At 35.9% G+C, this 15622-nt stretch overlaps 1 protein-coding gene across 11 annotated transcripts in view; it reads left to right on the top strand.

Moving 5' to 3' along the window:
* The window catches only part of SLC4A7 (solute carrier family 4 member 7), a 98067-nt gene that overhangs the window by 48898 nt on the left and 33547 nt on the right, over nucleotides 1-15622 (top strand). For 6 of the 11 annotated variants that reach the window (XM_037070743.1, XM_037070736.1, XM_037070734.1 and 3 more), the window contains 7 exons: nucleotides 3882-3997; nucleotides 5236-5295; nucleotides 6076-6233; nucleotides 7398-7485; nucleotides 9379-9525; nucleotides 13127-13233; nucleotides 15414-15588. In XM_037070743.1, the coding sequence (XP_036926638.1) occupies nucleotides 3882-3997; nucleotides 5236-5295; nucleotides 6076-6233; nucleotides 7398-7485; nucleotides 9379-9525; nucleotides 13127-13233; nucleotides 15414-15588 (851 nt within the window). The remainder of the gene's footprint in view (nucleotides 1-3881; nucleotides 3998-5235; nucleotides 5296-6075; nucleotides 6234-7397; nucleotides 7486-9378; nucleotides 9526-13126; nucleotides 13234-15413; nucleotides 15589-15622) is intronic. The other 5 variants (XM_037070744.1, XM_037070741.1, XM_037070738.1 and 2 more) reach the window with 1 other exon arrangement.

Genomic DNA, 15622 nt, shown 5'->3' with positions numbered 1-15622 from the left:
AGTTTGTGGTATTATCCCTATTTTACAAATGAAGAAAACAGAGACTTAGAGATGTTAAGATCATACTGTAAATGACCAGAGCGAGGAATTGGACTGAGATCTACCTGTAACAAGGCCCATACAGTGTAGTTACTCATTGTAAGCTTTACTACTTTGTAAAAAAGATGTAGTATAATAATGAGGTAACTGAACTAAAATCAGAAAAAAAACCCTAGAAATTATTATTCAGAAATAATCATCCCTCTTAATTTATAAAGAACCAGCAAGATTTACTGTTTTTTTAACAAAAGTGATTATAAAGTTACATCTTTGCATTTGTTTTTACTGATCTGTTAGTAACACTTAAGTATTTCTTGTTTTACCAGCTTTTAGGTTATTAATAATAAGGCACTACAAATTTTTTATAGAAAGGAGGGGACACACGGGTCTCAGTGACTTATTAGGCCATGTCGTTAGGGATAAGAAGAGCAATTAACTGAGAACTGAGGAAGACAGTTTCTTTTCCCCCTCTGCCATAAGTATGCCAGTGAGATTTACCAGCCTTTCTAAGGAAAAGGAATTAGAATGGAAGGGAGAGAGGGAGTTTCTAAAGACAAGGAAAAGCTCACAGTTACTTACTGTTCAGGAAGACTGCTGTAGAAGTATGTAGTTAAAATGATAGGAACGACTGCATACTATTCCTTGTTTAATTACCGTGGTGCTTGAAGCACCTAGACACTCTCGTTTCCTTGAAGTCTGATGTTATGTTAAATGAGGAAGAGGTATCCTCAGGATAATCTTGAAAAGCCTAATGTCGTAGACACTACGCCACGGGTCATTATTTGTGCATACCCAGAGTGAAAAGGAAAGTGGTGTTTCCCATTAGGTTTTTTTTTTTTGGAGAAAAATTATATGAAAAAAAGGTAAACTCATTTCTAGGATTTGTAACTGTCTTCTAAGTCAGAGATTTTCAACTGATGTGCTGCAAGAACTTTTATAACATGAAATTCCTGACATTTAGTCAGAGGCACTGACTTTTTCCCCCTTAGATTGTCAAATAAAAAAAATGACAACAGCCAACACAACCATAATTGTTTGGTGTGAATGCCCGGCCTTGAACCATAGATTCTTGTATGTAGGTCATGTAATAGACTTGCATCTTACTATCACGTTGCATAATAAGGTTGTATCTGATTGGTTAATTCTTGATACCAGAAATTCTTATATTCAAAATATATTTTTTTAAAAACTCACTTTGGAGCAAAAAGGGTAGGTAATTACTACTACTATGATTATTATATGTTTTTGTAAAGCAATTAAAATTATACTTATTTTTTGTCACATTGGCAAAAACTATATATTTTTTTGTGCTGCCAAGTCTAATAAGTAGTTTGTGTGTGACGTGAGAGGAAAAAGGTTGAAAATGGCTGTTCTCACTCAGTGTTTCCCAACGTTGGCACAGTGAACATTTGCTGTGGGACCCTTCTTTGTCGCAGGGGCCCGCGCTGCCTACTGCAGGGCACTGGGCAGCCTCCCTGGTCCTGCTTCACTGGCTGCCAGCAGCAGGCCCCGGTTGTGCCAACCCAGATGTCTCTTGGGGGACAAATATCTTCCCAGGTTGCAAACCATTGTGCCAACTGCTTCTACTTTTCAAAATTTTAATGACAGAAAACTCTGAGAACTTTGATTTGTCTTTCTCTAGTATGATTTTTGAATCTCAGTGTTGCTTTTGTATGTACACATTTTTTTTTTTCTTTTTTAAAGAAAGAAGTATTGTCCCTCTGTGTTCTCAGTGCTAACGATAGTTTTAACTTTGGGGAATTTACTCATTGAATGCTGAGCACTAGGAATTTTTTATAGGAGCCAAGAGACTTTTTTTACTGATCGAGAAAACAGCTTTAGCTTAGCTGAGATGGAGAAGAGGAAGGACGACATAGAGAAGATGATGTTGGAAAACTAATACATACCTGGTGTGATGTTTTTAGCAGGTTCCAGATGGCCGAGTTCGCTAAGTGACTTCAGGTCACATCTTCTAGTTTTGACACTATCTAGTTTCCCATCATTTCTTCTTCCTATACCTACTTTACCCTTACTGTCCCTCATAACCTTCTCCTCCTTCCACTCTTCTCTCCAAAGTCTCTTTGCTGGGACAGTTTGGGGAAACTGCGCGTGTATTCTTTTGTTACACATCTACAGATGGAATATTTTCAGTGGTTGCAGGTATATACAGATCGGTGCTCTGTTGCACTTGGTGCCAGGGCCTTAATGATGTTTGTCATTTTCTTGTGTGGGAGTTGGTGGAAACCACTGGAAATACTCCTTACTCCCCCTGCCCCCACGCCCTGCTTGGGCCTGTACTTTACTACAGGAGTGGATTTTGTTCTGGGAGTTCAGGGACAAAGGTAGAAGGAGAGGAATCTTAATAGTTTTCCTGTGCTAAGCTAAAATGCTGAAAAATGAGTTAGGTTTCAGGAAATATTTTATTCCAGAATTCTTTAACACTTCCAGAGAATGAGTGTGTGGCTAAATAGATTGGATATGGGTTTTTATGCTGCTGTCTGGGGCCGCAGTGACATCTTGCCTTAGGCATTCAGTAGAGAAGTGTATCACAAAGGTCTTCTCTCACTGAGTGTGAACACCAGACCTGACTGACTTAGTTTCAGTTACAGTGTGTGATATTCTAGAAAGATGAAAACTTCCTTAGATGCATCAAATATATGTGATGTGCTTAAAATTCTGGGTTTATTTACCAACAACTAACCATAAGGTTTATGAGAGGGAATCACCAGCAGTTTAATTTTGAGTGTCTCTGGGTCACTAGATTGCTGTGTGAGTGGCAGAGTTTAAAGTCAACTCGGTCTGTTGTAACTCAGTTTAGTGCCTTTCCTCCTGGGTACATAGTGTTCCATGTTCTTGAACTAGAAATCTTGGATGTTGTAGAAATCTGTGATGTACTTTAAAATTGTTGAGATTTGAAGCTTTTGCAGAATTCATGGTGGTAACAATTGGTCACATGGTTCAGGGTGTTGTTAGGTTGTTATTGCTCTGCAGTGTTGCTGCCGACTGTCACTTGAAGTAAGTGCAGTAATGTTGGGATAGACATCATTTGTCACCCAAACAAGCTAGTTTTGCAGAACATACATCTGTCCATTGTAATCCAGACAAACTAATTTTCTAAGATTGTCTGGATCTCAGAAATGGCGTGAATTACTTAAAAGTCACATAGTTTACAATGTGGCAGAAAGTGCTTGTTTCAATATTGATCTGTTTGATTTAAAAAAACCCTCCCTTTGGTATTTATATTATAAAAAATGCTATTATAAGGTTATGCGTTTTAGTAGACAGCACATAAATGTTACCCAAGAGAAATGAAAATTCGTGAGGGAACTATTAGGAATATGGAAGATTATGGTAAATTTAACCTACATTTAGTTGATATGGATCTTAAATTTTCTGAATTACATTTAGTATTTATCAGAAGATTTATGTTGTTATTGTTGGAAGCATGCTGAGTGTGGTTAGGCATCGTTGCCCTCCACAGTTCACATGTGTGTTAGGTGTATTGGAAGTGTAATAATGTCTAAGCAACTGGGGTGGCGGTCAGTCGCAGGTCTCCCCTCTTCCGTGGTCCCGCACCTACTCACTCTTTTTCTTTCTGCAAAGGCCACTGTTTTTGTAAAATCTGATGATATTGTTGTAAATATTAAAATGTATAGCTTTGTTATTGCTTAAAATATTATTCTAGTCTTGCTGGTTTGGTACTAACACTTGGCACTTTTATTTATTTTTTTACCTTGCACATTTGCTTTCAATAAACCATCACTTTCAGGAAATGAGCAGAATTAGGTTACAAAGTGAATTTTCTCCTTACTAACTTGGAATTTGCTTATTCTCAACTACAGGTATTTTGGCCTCTCCACAGTCTGCACCTGGAAACCTGGATACTAGTAAAAGTGGAGAGATTAAAGGTAACGGAAGTGGCGGTAGCAGAGAAAACAGCACTGTTGACTTCAGTAAGGTAATTCTCTCGTTAACTGTGAATCTTCCTGCTCATTCTTACTGAGAAAATGGCTAGCAAAGTGCCTTTATTAGCACTGACTATAATGATTTTTTTAATAGAGAGGTGCTTACAAATCTGCGTGTGTTGCTTGTGGTAGGTTAATTTAAGGTCAGAAATTGTGAGCGAGGTGACAGTCTCAGAGCACTTGAATATAACTGCATCTCGCTAGTTTTAAATTCGGTCAGAAGAGTTTGTGAGTAACAGTAGTTTCATCTATACCTGCTCCTAGATATCGTGAAACTTCAGTACTTTTGAAATAAAGTCACTTGTTCCACAGCTGCCACCGCTAGAAAGATTGATTCTGGGAGTGACATTACAGCAAAGCTAGTGACATCCACCTTTCCCCGGCTGCCGTGTCCCAGAATGACTGCCTTATGCTGGCAGGACTTCATGGGATGCCACTGGGAGCGTATCAGCGCTTCCCCGTGGGTAGGGGAAGGCACAGATTTAAAAACAACTTGCCTATCTCTACTAAACCATCTACCAACTAAACCAAGTAAACAAATCTGAAAGGATTTTTTTTATTTTGGTAGATGAGTATTTAGGTGAAACAGAAAAAGGAAATATTCCAAAAGGGGGGCAAAAAACTGCAGGTTCAAATAACAATTGAGTTTAAGGCGTATTTTATGAGTATGACGTCTGCATAATAGGTTTTATGTGGCCATTTTAATGCTATTAATTTGCTACAGGATACTTTCAATGCTTTAATATTTTTATATCCAGTGTCAGACATTTAATTAAATGTGATTATTTCAAATAACATTTATTTCTCTTCAGTCTTTAATAATGCAAAGTATAGATCATATTTTGTGGGAAACAAGTGTAAATGGTGGTTTGTGTCTATGTAACTTTGCTTAAATGGGTTTTCTGCTGCACAATTATAAAAAGCCTTGCATATGGGACCGTGCGAAAGGGTCCCGTATATTCACGTGACCTTGCAAAAGGGCTGTCGTACTTTTACCTGTGTTAACTCGATTCTGTTTTCACTGGTGCTCCTGTTGTTTCAGATGAGTGAAAAGTGTTCAGGAACGAAACTGCAGCTCATTCTCATTAAACGAACCCGTTCATGTAACTTACATTAGAGACCTCCTCTAGACATGGCAGCGGCCGTGTTCTATTTCTGTTCCTCTGTCGCGGTTGTAAATTTTTTTAATTGGCCTATCCTTGTGTCCACCTCCTTGTCTCCTGTTGGGCAGGAGTCCGCCTCCTGGCACTGTAGTTGTGGCACACTGGGTGTGGGACTCAAGAGGCCCGCTGTAAGTGCTGGTTTTATTTGTACTAGATAGCCCTGTGAGTGGTTGTTTGGTGCCTTGCGTGAAAGCATATCAGTGATGGAGTTCCCGTGCTTCACCACTGTGTTTGTAACCTCTTCTTTGTCATTATACACAGACCACCAAATTTGATCCTATGGCACTACCGTGTATTTATACCCGTAATGGCTATTTATTTTAGTTTTAAATAAAAATAAAAGCATTTCTTCCACTTAATGAAAATACTGGGGAATGCCCAGAGTTCTTTAAAATGGAAAGGACTTAATTAAAAAAAAATACAAAGGGACTAATTTATTTCTAAGATTTATTTATTTATTTATTCTAAGATTAATTTATTTCTACGATTAAGCAATAGATTATTATGAAGTAGTTTTTTTTAGCACTGTGTATAATTTCACGAGCCGTTGTTAGTTTGTAAACTCTACTTTTGTCCTTAACGGTTTTTGATGAATAGTGCTATATTCATTGAAACTTTTCTCTGCTTCCTGTGTTTGACGATTTAGATTTCTGAAATAGTAAAGATTATCACAGTTAAAACGGTTGGGAGTATCGTTTCCTAGATGTATTTTGCTTGCTTTTTTTTTGTATTTGTCTACTCCATTCGTTTGTATTTGTAAGAATTTTGGCATTTATTTATTCATTAGATCACCAGTTTTGATTAGCAAATGCTAGTCTTAAAAGTGTCTTTCCTTTCCTGTTTCTCTTTAAATAGCCTTACAAACACCATGCAAATGGTATTTTAAATTATTATTTATTTGTCAACAGGTCGATATGAATTTCATGCGAAAAATCCCTTCGGGAGCCGAAGCATCCAATGTGCTGGTGGGGGAAGTGGACTTTTTGGAACGGCCCATCATTGCCTTTGTGAGGCTGGCCCCGGCTGTCCTGCTCTCAGGGCTGACTGAGGTCCCTGTTCCTACCAGGTAAGGAGGTGGTTCCCGTTCACATCCACAGAGTTTTTTGGTTTTTCTTCCCTACTGAAAGAACACGTTCCTTTATTTAGTAAAGGGTCATTTTGTTAATATTGTCATTATATCTCGTGCTTTGACTCTTAGAGGATAAAAGAATAATCTCTCTTTCTGGAACTAAAAATATTTACATTACGCATAAAAATTAAAATAGCAGTAATATCTCTAAGACTAATTAGGTGGCTGTGTTATAAGGAGTAGTCAGTTCTTTAGCTATGGACCATATAAACTTAACTCTAAATGAGAACAATATAAATTTTTTTAAAAATTAGTTTTATAATAGTAAGTCTGAAGAATTAACTGCAACTTAATTGAAATGTACATGCCTATTTTCAGTATGCTTTACTGAGATGCATGAATAGTGTGGCATTAAGATAAATGAGAAAAACAATTCCTCTGTAGATTCATATTTAAATTCTTAGAGCAGGAAGATGAAGACTTCCTAATTTGGAAAAGTATAAATATTAATATTTTCCTGTTGTGTTAATAAGGACTTAATTAAGCGGGAACTTAAACATTTTTATTTAGTCACTATAAATCAATCAATCAATCAAATAATATGAGCTTTGATGTTGAATTGGGAGTTGTATATAAAAATTCTTTTTCCTTCCAAAGAAATTAGTTTCTTATTTGCTATATGAGAGTCTTTATCCAGATTGTATTTTGAGGGATTTGGGATTTTTTTTGTGTATATTCTTTAACTCTTTTATTAGGCAAACCTTACTTTTAAGTACTTCAGTGGGATTGATATTCACTAATTTATTATTTACTTATTTTGTCAAACAGACTAGAAAAAATTGTTAACTCAAATTCAAAAGGATATAGAAGATGGGAACTTTTAATGTAAAGCACTCAATTCCTTAATTACTGTCTTACCCTAAGGAAGATGGGGAGTAATAACTCAGTGGAAGGTTAATTGTGAATGCCTTTTTAATTCTGTGATCTGCTCTGGTTTGAGTGGAGATGCCAGCTTTTTACAGTAATCGGTGGGCGAGGGTGATGAAGTAGTCTTAAGTGTTGTTTGGGGGTTTGTACTTAAATGAGTTTTTAAAATGATTTCTGAGAGTTATGTGTGTATGTCGGTGGTGGTTAAATCTGTGTGTTTTTCTGTTTTCCTAGGTTTTTGTTTCTGTTACTGGGTCCAGCAGGAAAGGCACCCCAGTACCATGAAATCGGGCGATCAATCGCCACTCTCATGACTGATGAGGTAACTGAAGTGCCCTTTGAAGCGGACACTGATTATGAAGTGTATAATATGTTAAATTCTAAGTTCTCTTTGCTTTTATAGTGAAGCCTAAAATATTGTCCTCGATGTCTTTGCTATTTTATCTCGTATTCCCTCATGTCTTAATTGAATGTATTGGGGTGACATTAATTAGTAAAACTGTGTATGTTTCAGGTGTATTTCATATTCACTCTTCAGCTACTTTGCTTTTGCTAAAGGTCTTCAAGATGTTTCTGTCAGGATCAGTGGATATTTTTTGCTGTTTTCTTTATTTTCTCCCCTGCATTTGAAACTATTCATCACTTTCTAGAAATTTTCTTCATTCTGGATTTTAGGATATCATTTCTTTGGGGTTTCCTCAGGACTTTGTCCTTTTGCCTTTCCCCCTTCTTTCTCTAATTTCTCTTTTTCCTGTTTGCAGACTTCACCTTTGACCATGACCTAGTTGATCAGGACTTTTCTCTCTTTGGGAGATAGCTTTGTGGCCAGGCCCCAGACATACCTGCCATGTGTCCCCAAGGTCACCGAATCCCCAGCTCTCTGAACCTGACCTCCTTTCTCTATCCTCTTTCAGTCAGTCAGTCACAGGGTTCCATTGATTTTTACCTCTAACATACTTTGCATTTAATCTACCATCTCCACTGCAACTTCTCTGGTTTACGCTCTTTAACCTTCTTCTCTCTGGTGATTAATATGGACTCTCCGAGTCTTTCTCTTAAGGTATTTCCCTCTCTGTTACCAATTACATGCAGATTTGAATATATCATTCTCTTGATCGAGATGTGTCAGTGGCATCTTATTGCAGATTTATGTTTAAACTTAAAATCTTTTTTAAAAGATTTTATTTATTTATCTTTAGAGGGGAAGGGAAGGAGAGAGGGAGAGAAGTATCAATGTATGGTTGCCTGTCGTGTGTCCCCTGCTGGGAACTGGCCTGCAACCCAGGCATGTGCCCTGACTGGGAATCGAACTGCAATCCTCTCGTTTGCAGGCCTGAGCGCAATCCACTGAGCTACACTAGCCAGGGCTTTAAACTTAAAATCTTTACCATTGTCTTAGTAGAGTCTGCCCGATCTAGCCTCTGAATACTTCTTGAAACTTCTACTCTCCCCACTTTTGCTCTGGCTACACCCGCTTCCTTTCTGTTCCTCAGATGTGTTATGCTCCCTCCTGTCTCTGGACAGTTCCCGTTGGTCTTCCCTTTGCCTGAATTCCCTTCTGCCATCTCCACCCAACTCTATCCATTTCACTCACATTTCTCCTGCAGTGTGGACTCCTCTGAGACTTTCCTTTACCCTGCTTTCTTTTTATCAGAGCTTTCATCTTTACCTCTAGTTATGTATTTGTGGAATTAACCTGTTTCACTGTCTTTCCCCCTGGGTTCTTGAGTACAGGGACCTTACCTTATCTTTGTCCATTGCCCTAAGTGCTTAGAATTGTACGTGGCAAATAGTAGGCACCCGGTAGGTATAAGTGATCAAATAAATTATTTAAGTAAAATTGTATATCCATGATTCTTGGTTTAGGATAAATGACATTAAAATATCATAGGAGTGGAAAGGCAAGCTACAGTATTGTTTTGTTTGGTAATGAATCACTGAGTATTTCCCATGTAAAAATGTATGTTTTTAAAAGTTGCTTGGTTTTAACATATCACTATTTTCTTTTGTCATTTGTTACTGTTAATTTATGTGATAATACTACAGTGAGTTATTTTTTATAGTTGTTACTCAGGGTGGGGTGGAGATGTGTTTGGGATAAGAGATTAGGTAATTATCTCCATTGTAGACTTATGATATCTGATGTGGACTTTCTATGTGTAGACAGACTTCTTTTTCAACTTTAAACTTCTGTTGCTCAATTTTTTTTCTTTAGATTTTTCATGATGTAGCTTATAAAGCTAAAGACAGAAATGACCTCTTATCAGGAATTGATGAATTTTTAGATCAAGTGACTGTCCTACCTCCAGGAGAGTGGGACCCTTCTATACGGATAGAGCCACCCAAAAGTGTTCCTTCTCAGGTAAGAATCCACACAGTTCTTCAGGTTACATTGAAAAAAGATTTCGAGTACATCACACATTTTTAAAAATCAAAAACGTATAGAGCACTCAGAAAAGCCATGCCCCAGTGTGTCCGGTTTATATTCTCACCCCTTTACTCGCCTACCATGGCTCACTGTTGGCTGTAGGTCTTTTGTTTTTCCTTGGAGTTTTTATTCAGTACAAAGAAATAGGAATGTAGAGTTTTATTTTTTCTTCTTTCTTACCAAAAGTGAATAGACTATATGTTCTGTTATGAACCTTGCCTTTTTTAAAATAACAGTGCATAACCTGGTGATCTGATCATAAAAATCATAGAACTACTTCCACTTTTTTCTCGCAGTTTTGTTGTATTCCATTTATTGACTTATATCACAGCGTGTTCGATTCCTGGGCTCAGGCTGCCTGCAGTCTTTTGCGTCACACACCATGTCACAGCACTCATGTGTCACCTGAGCCGTGTGCAGACAGAGCTGTAGGATAAATTCCCAGAAATAGGATCGCTGGCTCACATGTCATTTTATGATTTTAGTCGATAATTAGCAGAATCTCTTCTTACCGAGGGAACTTCATTCACTCCTACAGCAATGGATGAAGGTGGCCCTGTCCCTGCGGCCTCACTGACACAGTGTGTTGGCGGGCTTTTAGGTGTGTGTTGGTCTGAGAGAGATCTTCGTCCTCCTACTCTGGGTATTTTCATGTGACTTGACTTTGCATTTTTGTCATTAGTGAGGGCGAATATCTCTGAATATATTTTTTTCGTTGCCCTCCACCACCATATTTATTGTTTTTGTTCATTTAAATTGTGCATTGAGCCTTTGGAGTTCATCATGGTGTATGATGTGGGGTATGCCTCCGACTATTTTCCTAAATTGCTGTTTTGTTCTCCCAATTTATTAAACAGCTACTAAAATTTTTTTATTATTCCTGTAGGTTGATGATGTGGCCTTTCTAATTTACTAAATTTCCATTTGCATTCAGGTCTTTCTGTGGAATTTCTTTTTCATTAGTGTGTTCCATTAGTGTGGTGGATCAATTCCACACTAATTCTTGAGGCTTTTTGGTATATTTTAATAAATGGAAGGTTTAGATTCATCTTTCACTCCTCTTACTCTTGTTTTTCTAAATTTCCTTGATTATATTTCCATATTTTTTCTACGTAAGCTTTAAAATCAGCTTCCTATTTACAGGAAAAAGCCTGATTTAAAAAAATTGTGATGGCAGTTGAGTTTCTAAGTGAATTAAGGGGAAACTGACATCTTTATGACACTGAGTCTGTTCAAGAACATGGTAGATCTTTCCCTAGTTGTCTTCCTGTTTTAAGCCAGGTTTTGTGTCCTTAAGGAATGTTGTAAAAGTTCTTCTTATCCATGCTTTACAGATTTCTTGGTGATTGTAGTCATTAGTACTTAAATCTTTATTTTTTCTATTGTAAATGACGTCTTTGTTCAGTTATATTGTCTGTTACTTTTTATGTATTTGAAGGCTGTTTGTTGCTGTATATTTTTTTAGCCTGCGACCTTTCTTGATTTTCTTATTGTTTGTAAATTTTCCGTCATACAATCTGCCATATTTTAATCTCTCCTTTTAAAATTCTTACACCTCTGACATGTTTTCTGTTGTCTGATTGTATTGACTAAAATGTCTAATAGTGTTGATTCTATATAGAAATTTCTGAGTTTCTAACTGTGTTGCTAAGTTTAATGATGTTGGGACTAAAATACACACTTTGTTATGTGCAGAAAGTACTCCAATTCCTATTTCATTGACAATTTTAATCTAAGTAGGTGTTGAATTTTGTTAAAGGGCTTTTTAGCATCTGTGGAGATGGTCGTATGAATTTTCTTTACCAATTATTATGGTAAATGATATTAATAGATTCTTTAATATGAAAACACTCTTGTACTATTGCAATAAACCTGATTTGGGCTCTAATGTGTTGTTAGTCTACTTCTAGTATTTTATTTAAGTTGTTTGCATCTTGTAGGTAGTTTGGTCTAATAGATTTTTGTGCACTTTTTATATTTGGGTATTATTATTATTATACTTGGTTTGTAGAAACATATTTTTAGTTTTCTTTTTTCTGTAGTCTTAAAACTTCACATGGCTTAGAATAATTTGGTTCTAAAAGTTGGAAGAATTCTTTGGTAAAATTTTCTGAGCTTAGATCTTTTGTTGGGCAATAGCCTTCAATAACTTCCTTAGTCTGTGGAAATGGGTTTGAGTAAGATTTCTATTTTTTTTCCTGTGGTCAGTTTTAGTAAATTATAGTACTGATTTCTCTCTTTTCTGGTGTCAGTTTTGGGAAATTTTGTTTTCCTGGTATATTACCCATTTCATCAAGGTTTTAAATTTATTTGTATAGGGTTGTACAGTATACTCTGTTTCTTTCATGTATTTTTACATATATGTGTACACACACACATAAATATATGTACACACACATAAAATTTCCCTTCGTTTGTGAAGTTGCCTCCCTGTCAAAGCTTTTGTTGTGATTCGCTAATGGTTTATCATGTATTTCAAGTAGAGTAGCTTTAAAATTTATATCAGTGTTTTTTATATACACATTTTTTCTAACTCAGTTCCTGCTTTAGTTGTTTTTATTCCTTTTACATTCCTTCAGGAGAGAGGTTTTTTGTTTGTTTGTTTGTTTTTAACATTTCCTGAGTTAGGTGCTCATTAATTCATTTATTTTACTCTTTCATTTTCTTAATATAGTTATGTTTGTTTTCTAAAAGTCCCATAATCTTTGTCTTTTGATCTAAGATGTAACTTAGTTTTTATTTCTGATACTTTCATGTAATCTTATGATTATGGATAAGTTTTTATATTCTGTTTTTATATTCTTTTTATATCACCCTATCTCTCTCTCTCTCCCCCCCTCTGTCCCCTCCTTTACTTCCTCCTCCCTCCCCCATCATCCTCCTCACTTTTTCTCTTTGTCTCTCTTGCTCTCTCTTTCGTTCTTTTAGGCTCAAGTAACACCTTTAAAAGCTTAAAAGCTCGTTCCCTTCTCTTCAAGTGAGCAGGACAACATCCTTTATCATGAGAACAGTGCTCTTGACTGCAATAAAATTTAATGGGGTGTTGATGCTTTTATGAAAATGCCTTTAACACACAACTCTTGTACTACTTACGTCATACAAGAAGCATGTTAGTAAAAGAAGAATTGCATTTACTTTTTTCTTGATGTAAAGTATATTTCAGTAGTTAACATGAGCAGTATTTTAAAAATTCTGGTTGGAGAGATGTTTTATTGGATGTTTATGTTCCTGTTGTTGAATAGTAATTTGAAATGGTGTATATGAATATGTTTTATAGTATATTTGATCTTAGAGTATAAAATGGAACAAGCCAAGCATGAACGTAAAATATTAATGGATGAACATCCGCTTCTGTTTTAAAGGACAGCTTTTTTAAAGAAGTTTACTTTCGGAAGCATTTGTTTCCAGGAGCACTAATTAGGTAGATGTCCAGTAAGAGATCTCATGCTCCCTTGGACTGAAGATGCCATCTCAGATTTCTGGAAACAAAATTCTGAAAGCGTGTGGGTTTTTTTTTTCTGTGTGTGAAATGCAGGAAAAGAGAAAGATTCCTGTCTTTCCCAATGGATCTGCCCCCAGCTCGGGTGAGACTCCCAAAGAGGCCGCTCATCACGCTGGGCCCGAGCTCCAGAGGACTGGACGGTGGGTACACGTACTGTTGATCATGTGAGACTAGGGTTGATTTGATGGAAAAGGCACACAGATTCTTTTTCTTTGCAAATATTTGAACCTAATTTTATACAGCCTTTTTAACATATTTTTTAAAAATGGGCTCTATTGAATAGGTATATGATGTTAAGGAAAATTAACATGCATTTTAAAATAATTTTACTAGTATATACTTGGGTTATGTATACCAAAATTTAATTCAAAGTGAAAATATTGTGCACCATATGTTAAGAATGTTGTTCAATTATAATAGTAGGTTAATTTACATTAATTTATAAGAATTTTTTGAAGGATGTGTGTAGTTTTACAATTCTCCTTAAGAAGTTAGAGAATTATGGGAACAGAGGTTATAACCATTTTTTTTTGTGCGTGCATAGACTTAAAACTCATAAAAGAGTATTAATATCATTAGATAATGTAAAATTAGACAAGTATAATTAAACCATGGTATTGTTCTCTGGCAAGCCAGTTAGATAAATTGTTGAAGTTGTTCAATTTTGGAATAAAGGGTAGAAATATAGCCAGGTATAAACATGGCCTTAAAATACTTTGTAGGTAGAGAAATGGTATTTTTTAATCTATAAAAAAGCAGGTGAGTGTTGATACCTTTTTGTCCACTGGTGGTCTTTATGGAAGTAAACATTACATCTTAAATATTTGTGTAGAAAAGCAGGATATCATATACAGACACACTTAACATTAGAGATACTAATGACATACCTAAATAATACTGTATAGAAGAAAAATAACAACTGGCAAACTGACTAGAAACTTTAGAGAAGTTTAAACTAACAATTAATTAATTCATTGACTGATACATTAGTTTCTGTGAATATAATAGTGACTAAGATTGTTCCCATGCAAAAGGTACTGATCTGACATTAGCAGTTGTTACTTTTATTTCCTCAAACTTCAAATTGAGATAGGATTAGTCACTGGGAAGTGACAAGGCCCCTATTGATCTTATGGTCGGGTCAGCTGACAGCCTTATATAAGCTGTTAAATAATCAGTGATTGATTTGATGGTGTAGTTTCAGTTTCTAGATTGTCACTGGCACCATTTTTTATTGCAAGTTGGTTCCCCTTGCTGGCAGATAATTTATAAGATAATTTCTTCCACTTGTATGTGATTAGGATCCATTTCACCATTCATTTAAAGTTAGAAGGGTAAAGCTTGAAATATTCAAAGCTTTTAAAAGCATAGGATCAATTTTCTGGTGTGTTTTCTATAGTAGGGATTTGAATGGCTGTATACTTTTGAGTCATAAAACCTTTTTCAATTACTGATTTGTCACAAGTATTTACCAAGTACCTCCACGTCCCAGGCAGTGTTCTAGACACTGGTGTTAATGGCGTGGAACAAGAAAAAGTCTCCGCCCCTCACAGAGCTTATAGTTTAGTAAAATGCGTTCAAGTTAGCTGTACCTGAAGTCTGATGAAAAAACCAAACATGAAAATGACACAGCTTTGATGTATAAATACAGATTTTTGAATTTACTAATTAAAACTTCTTAATATGCATACTAGTTTGACTATATATAAGTAAATTACTTATACGACATATATTGGTAGTTATTAGGCTTTTTTTCCCAGACCAGAAATATTTGTGCAATTAAAGTACTAATCTAAAAAGTAACTAAATTATTTAATTTACTACTGAGTGTATCTAAGCAAAGCATACTCTGTTTATATTAAAGGGTATTTTGGGGGCTTATGATTTATAATTGCCTTCCTGGTATTTCTGATACCTTCCTTTAAGATTTATAATGTAGATAATAATTAATAGAAGTGCTTATTCATATTTTCATGGATGAGTTGTTGGATTTTATTTTTATTGTACATTTTCTTGCCCATTTGCGTCTAAAATTACATTTACTTATATAAAATCATTTGCCTGTAGTTCTTTTAGCATATACTCTGTAAAGTACAGATGATTATGTCTCTTAACTTAATGAGGGTCTAGCTTTCCTCTACCAGTGGGTTAGATTAAATGAGTATCTTCTGTAATTTATTTATACCATGATTTAAATAGGTTATGAATTTTTGTTGACGAAACACTAGACACCAGCGGTTTTATGTAGCCCATAGTTTTGGTTTGAAAGAGCTGGAATCCTCTAGTGTACAGTTTGACGAGTTTCATCTCACCTATTCAGGCTTTTTGGTGGTTTGATACTTGACATCAAAAGGAAAGCACCTTTTTTCTTGAGTGACTTCAAGGATGCGTTAAGTCTGCAGTGCCTGGCCTCGGTTCTTTTCCTATACTGTGCCTGTATGTCTCCTGTAATCACTTTTGGAGGGCTGCTTGGAGAAGCTACAGAAGGCAGAATAGTGAGTACAAAGATTGGTAGTGGCCAGGCTCTTA

This window comes from Sturnira hondurensis, unplaced genomic scaffold (assembly GCF_014824575.4).
Source record: "Sturnira hondurensis isolate 20B ecotype Veracruz unplaced genomic scaffold, ASM1482457v3 Scaffold0019006, whole genome shotgun sequence".
In the NCBI taxonomy this organism is placed as follows: Eukaryota; Metazoa; Chordata; class Mammalia; order Chiroptera; family Phyllostomidae; genus Sturnira; species Sturnira hondurensis.
This window is presented reverse-complemented; position numbering and strand designations above follow the sequence as displayed.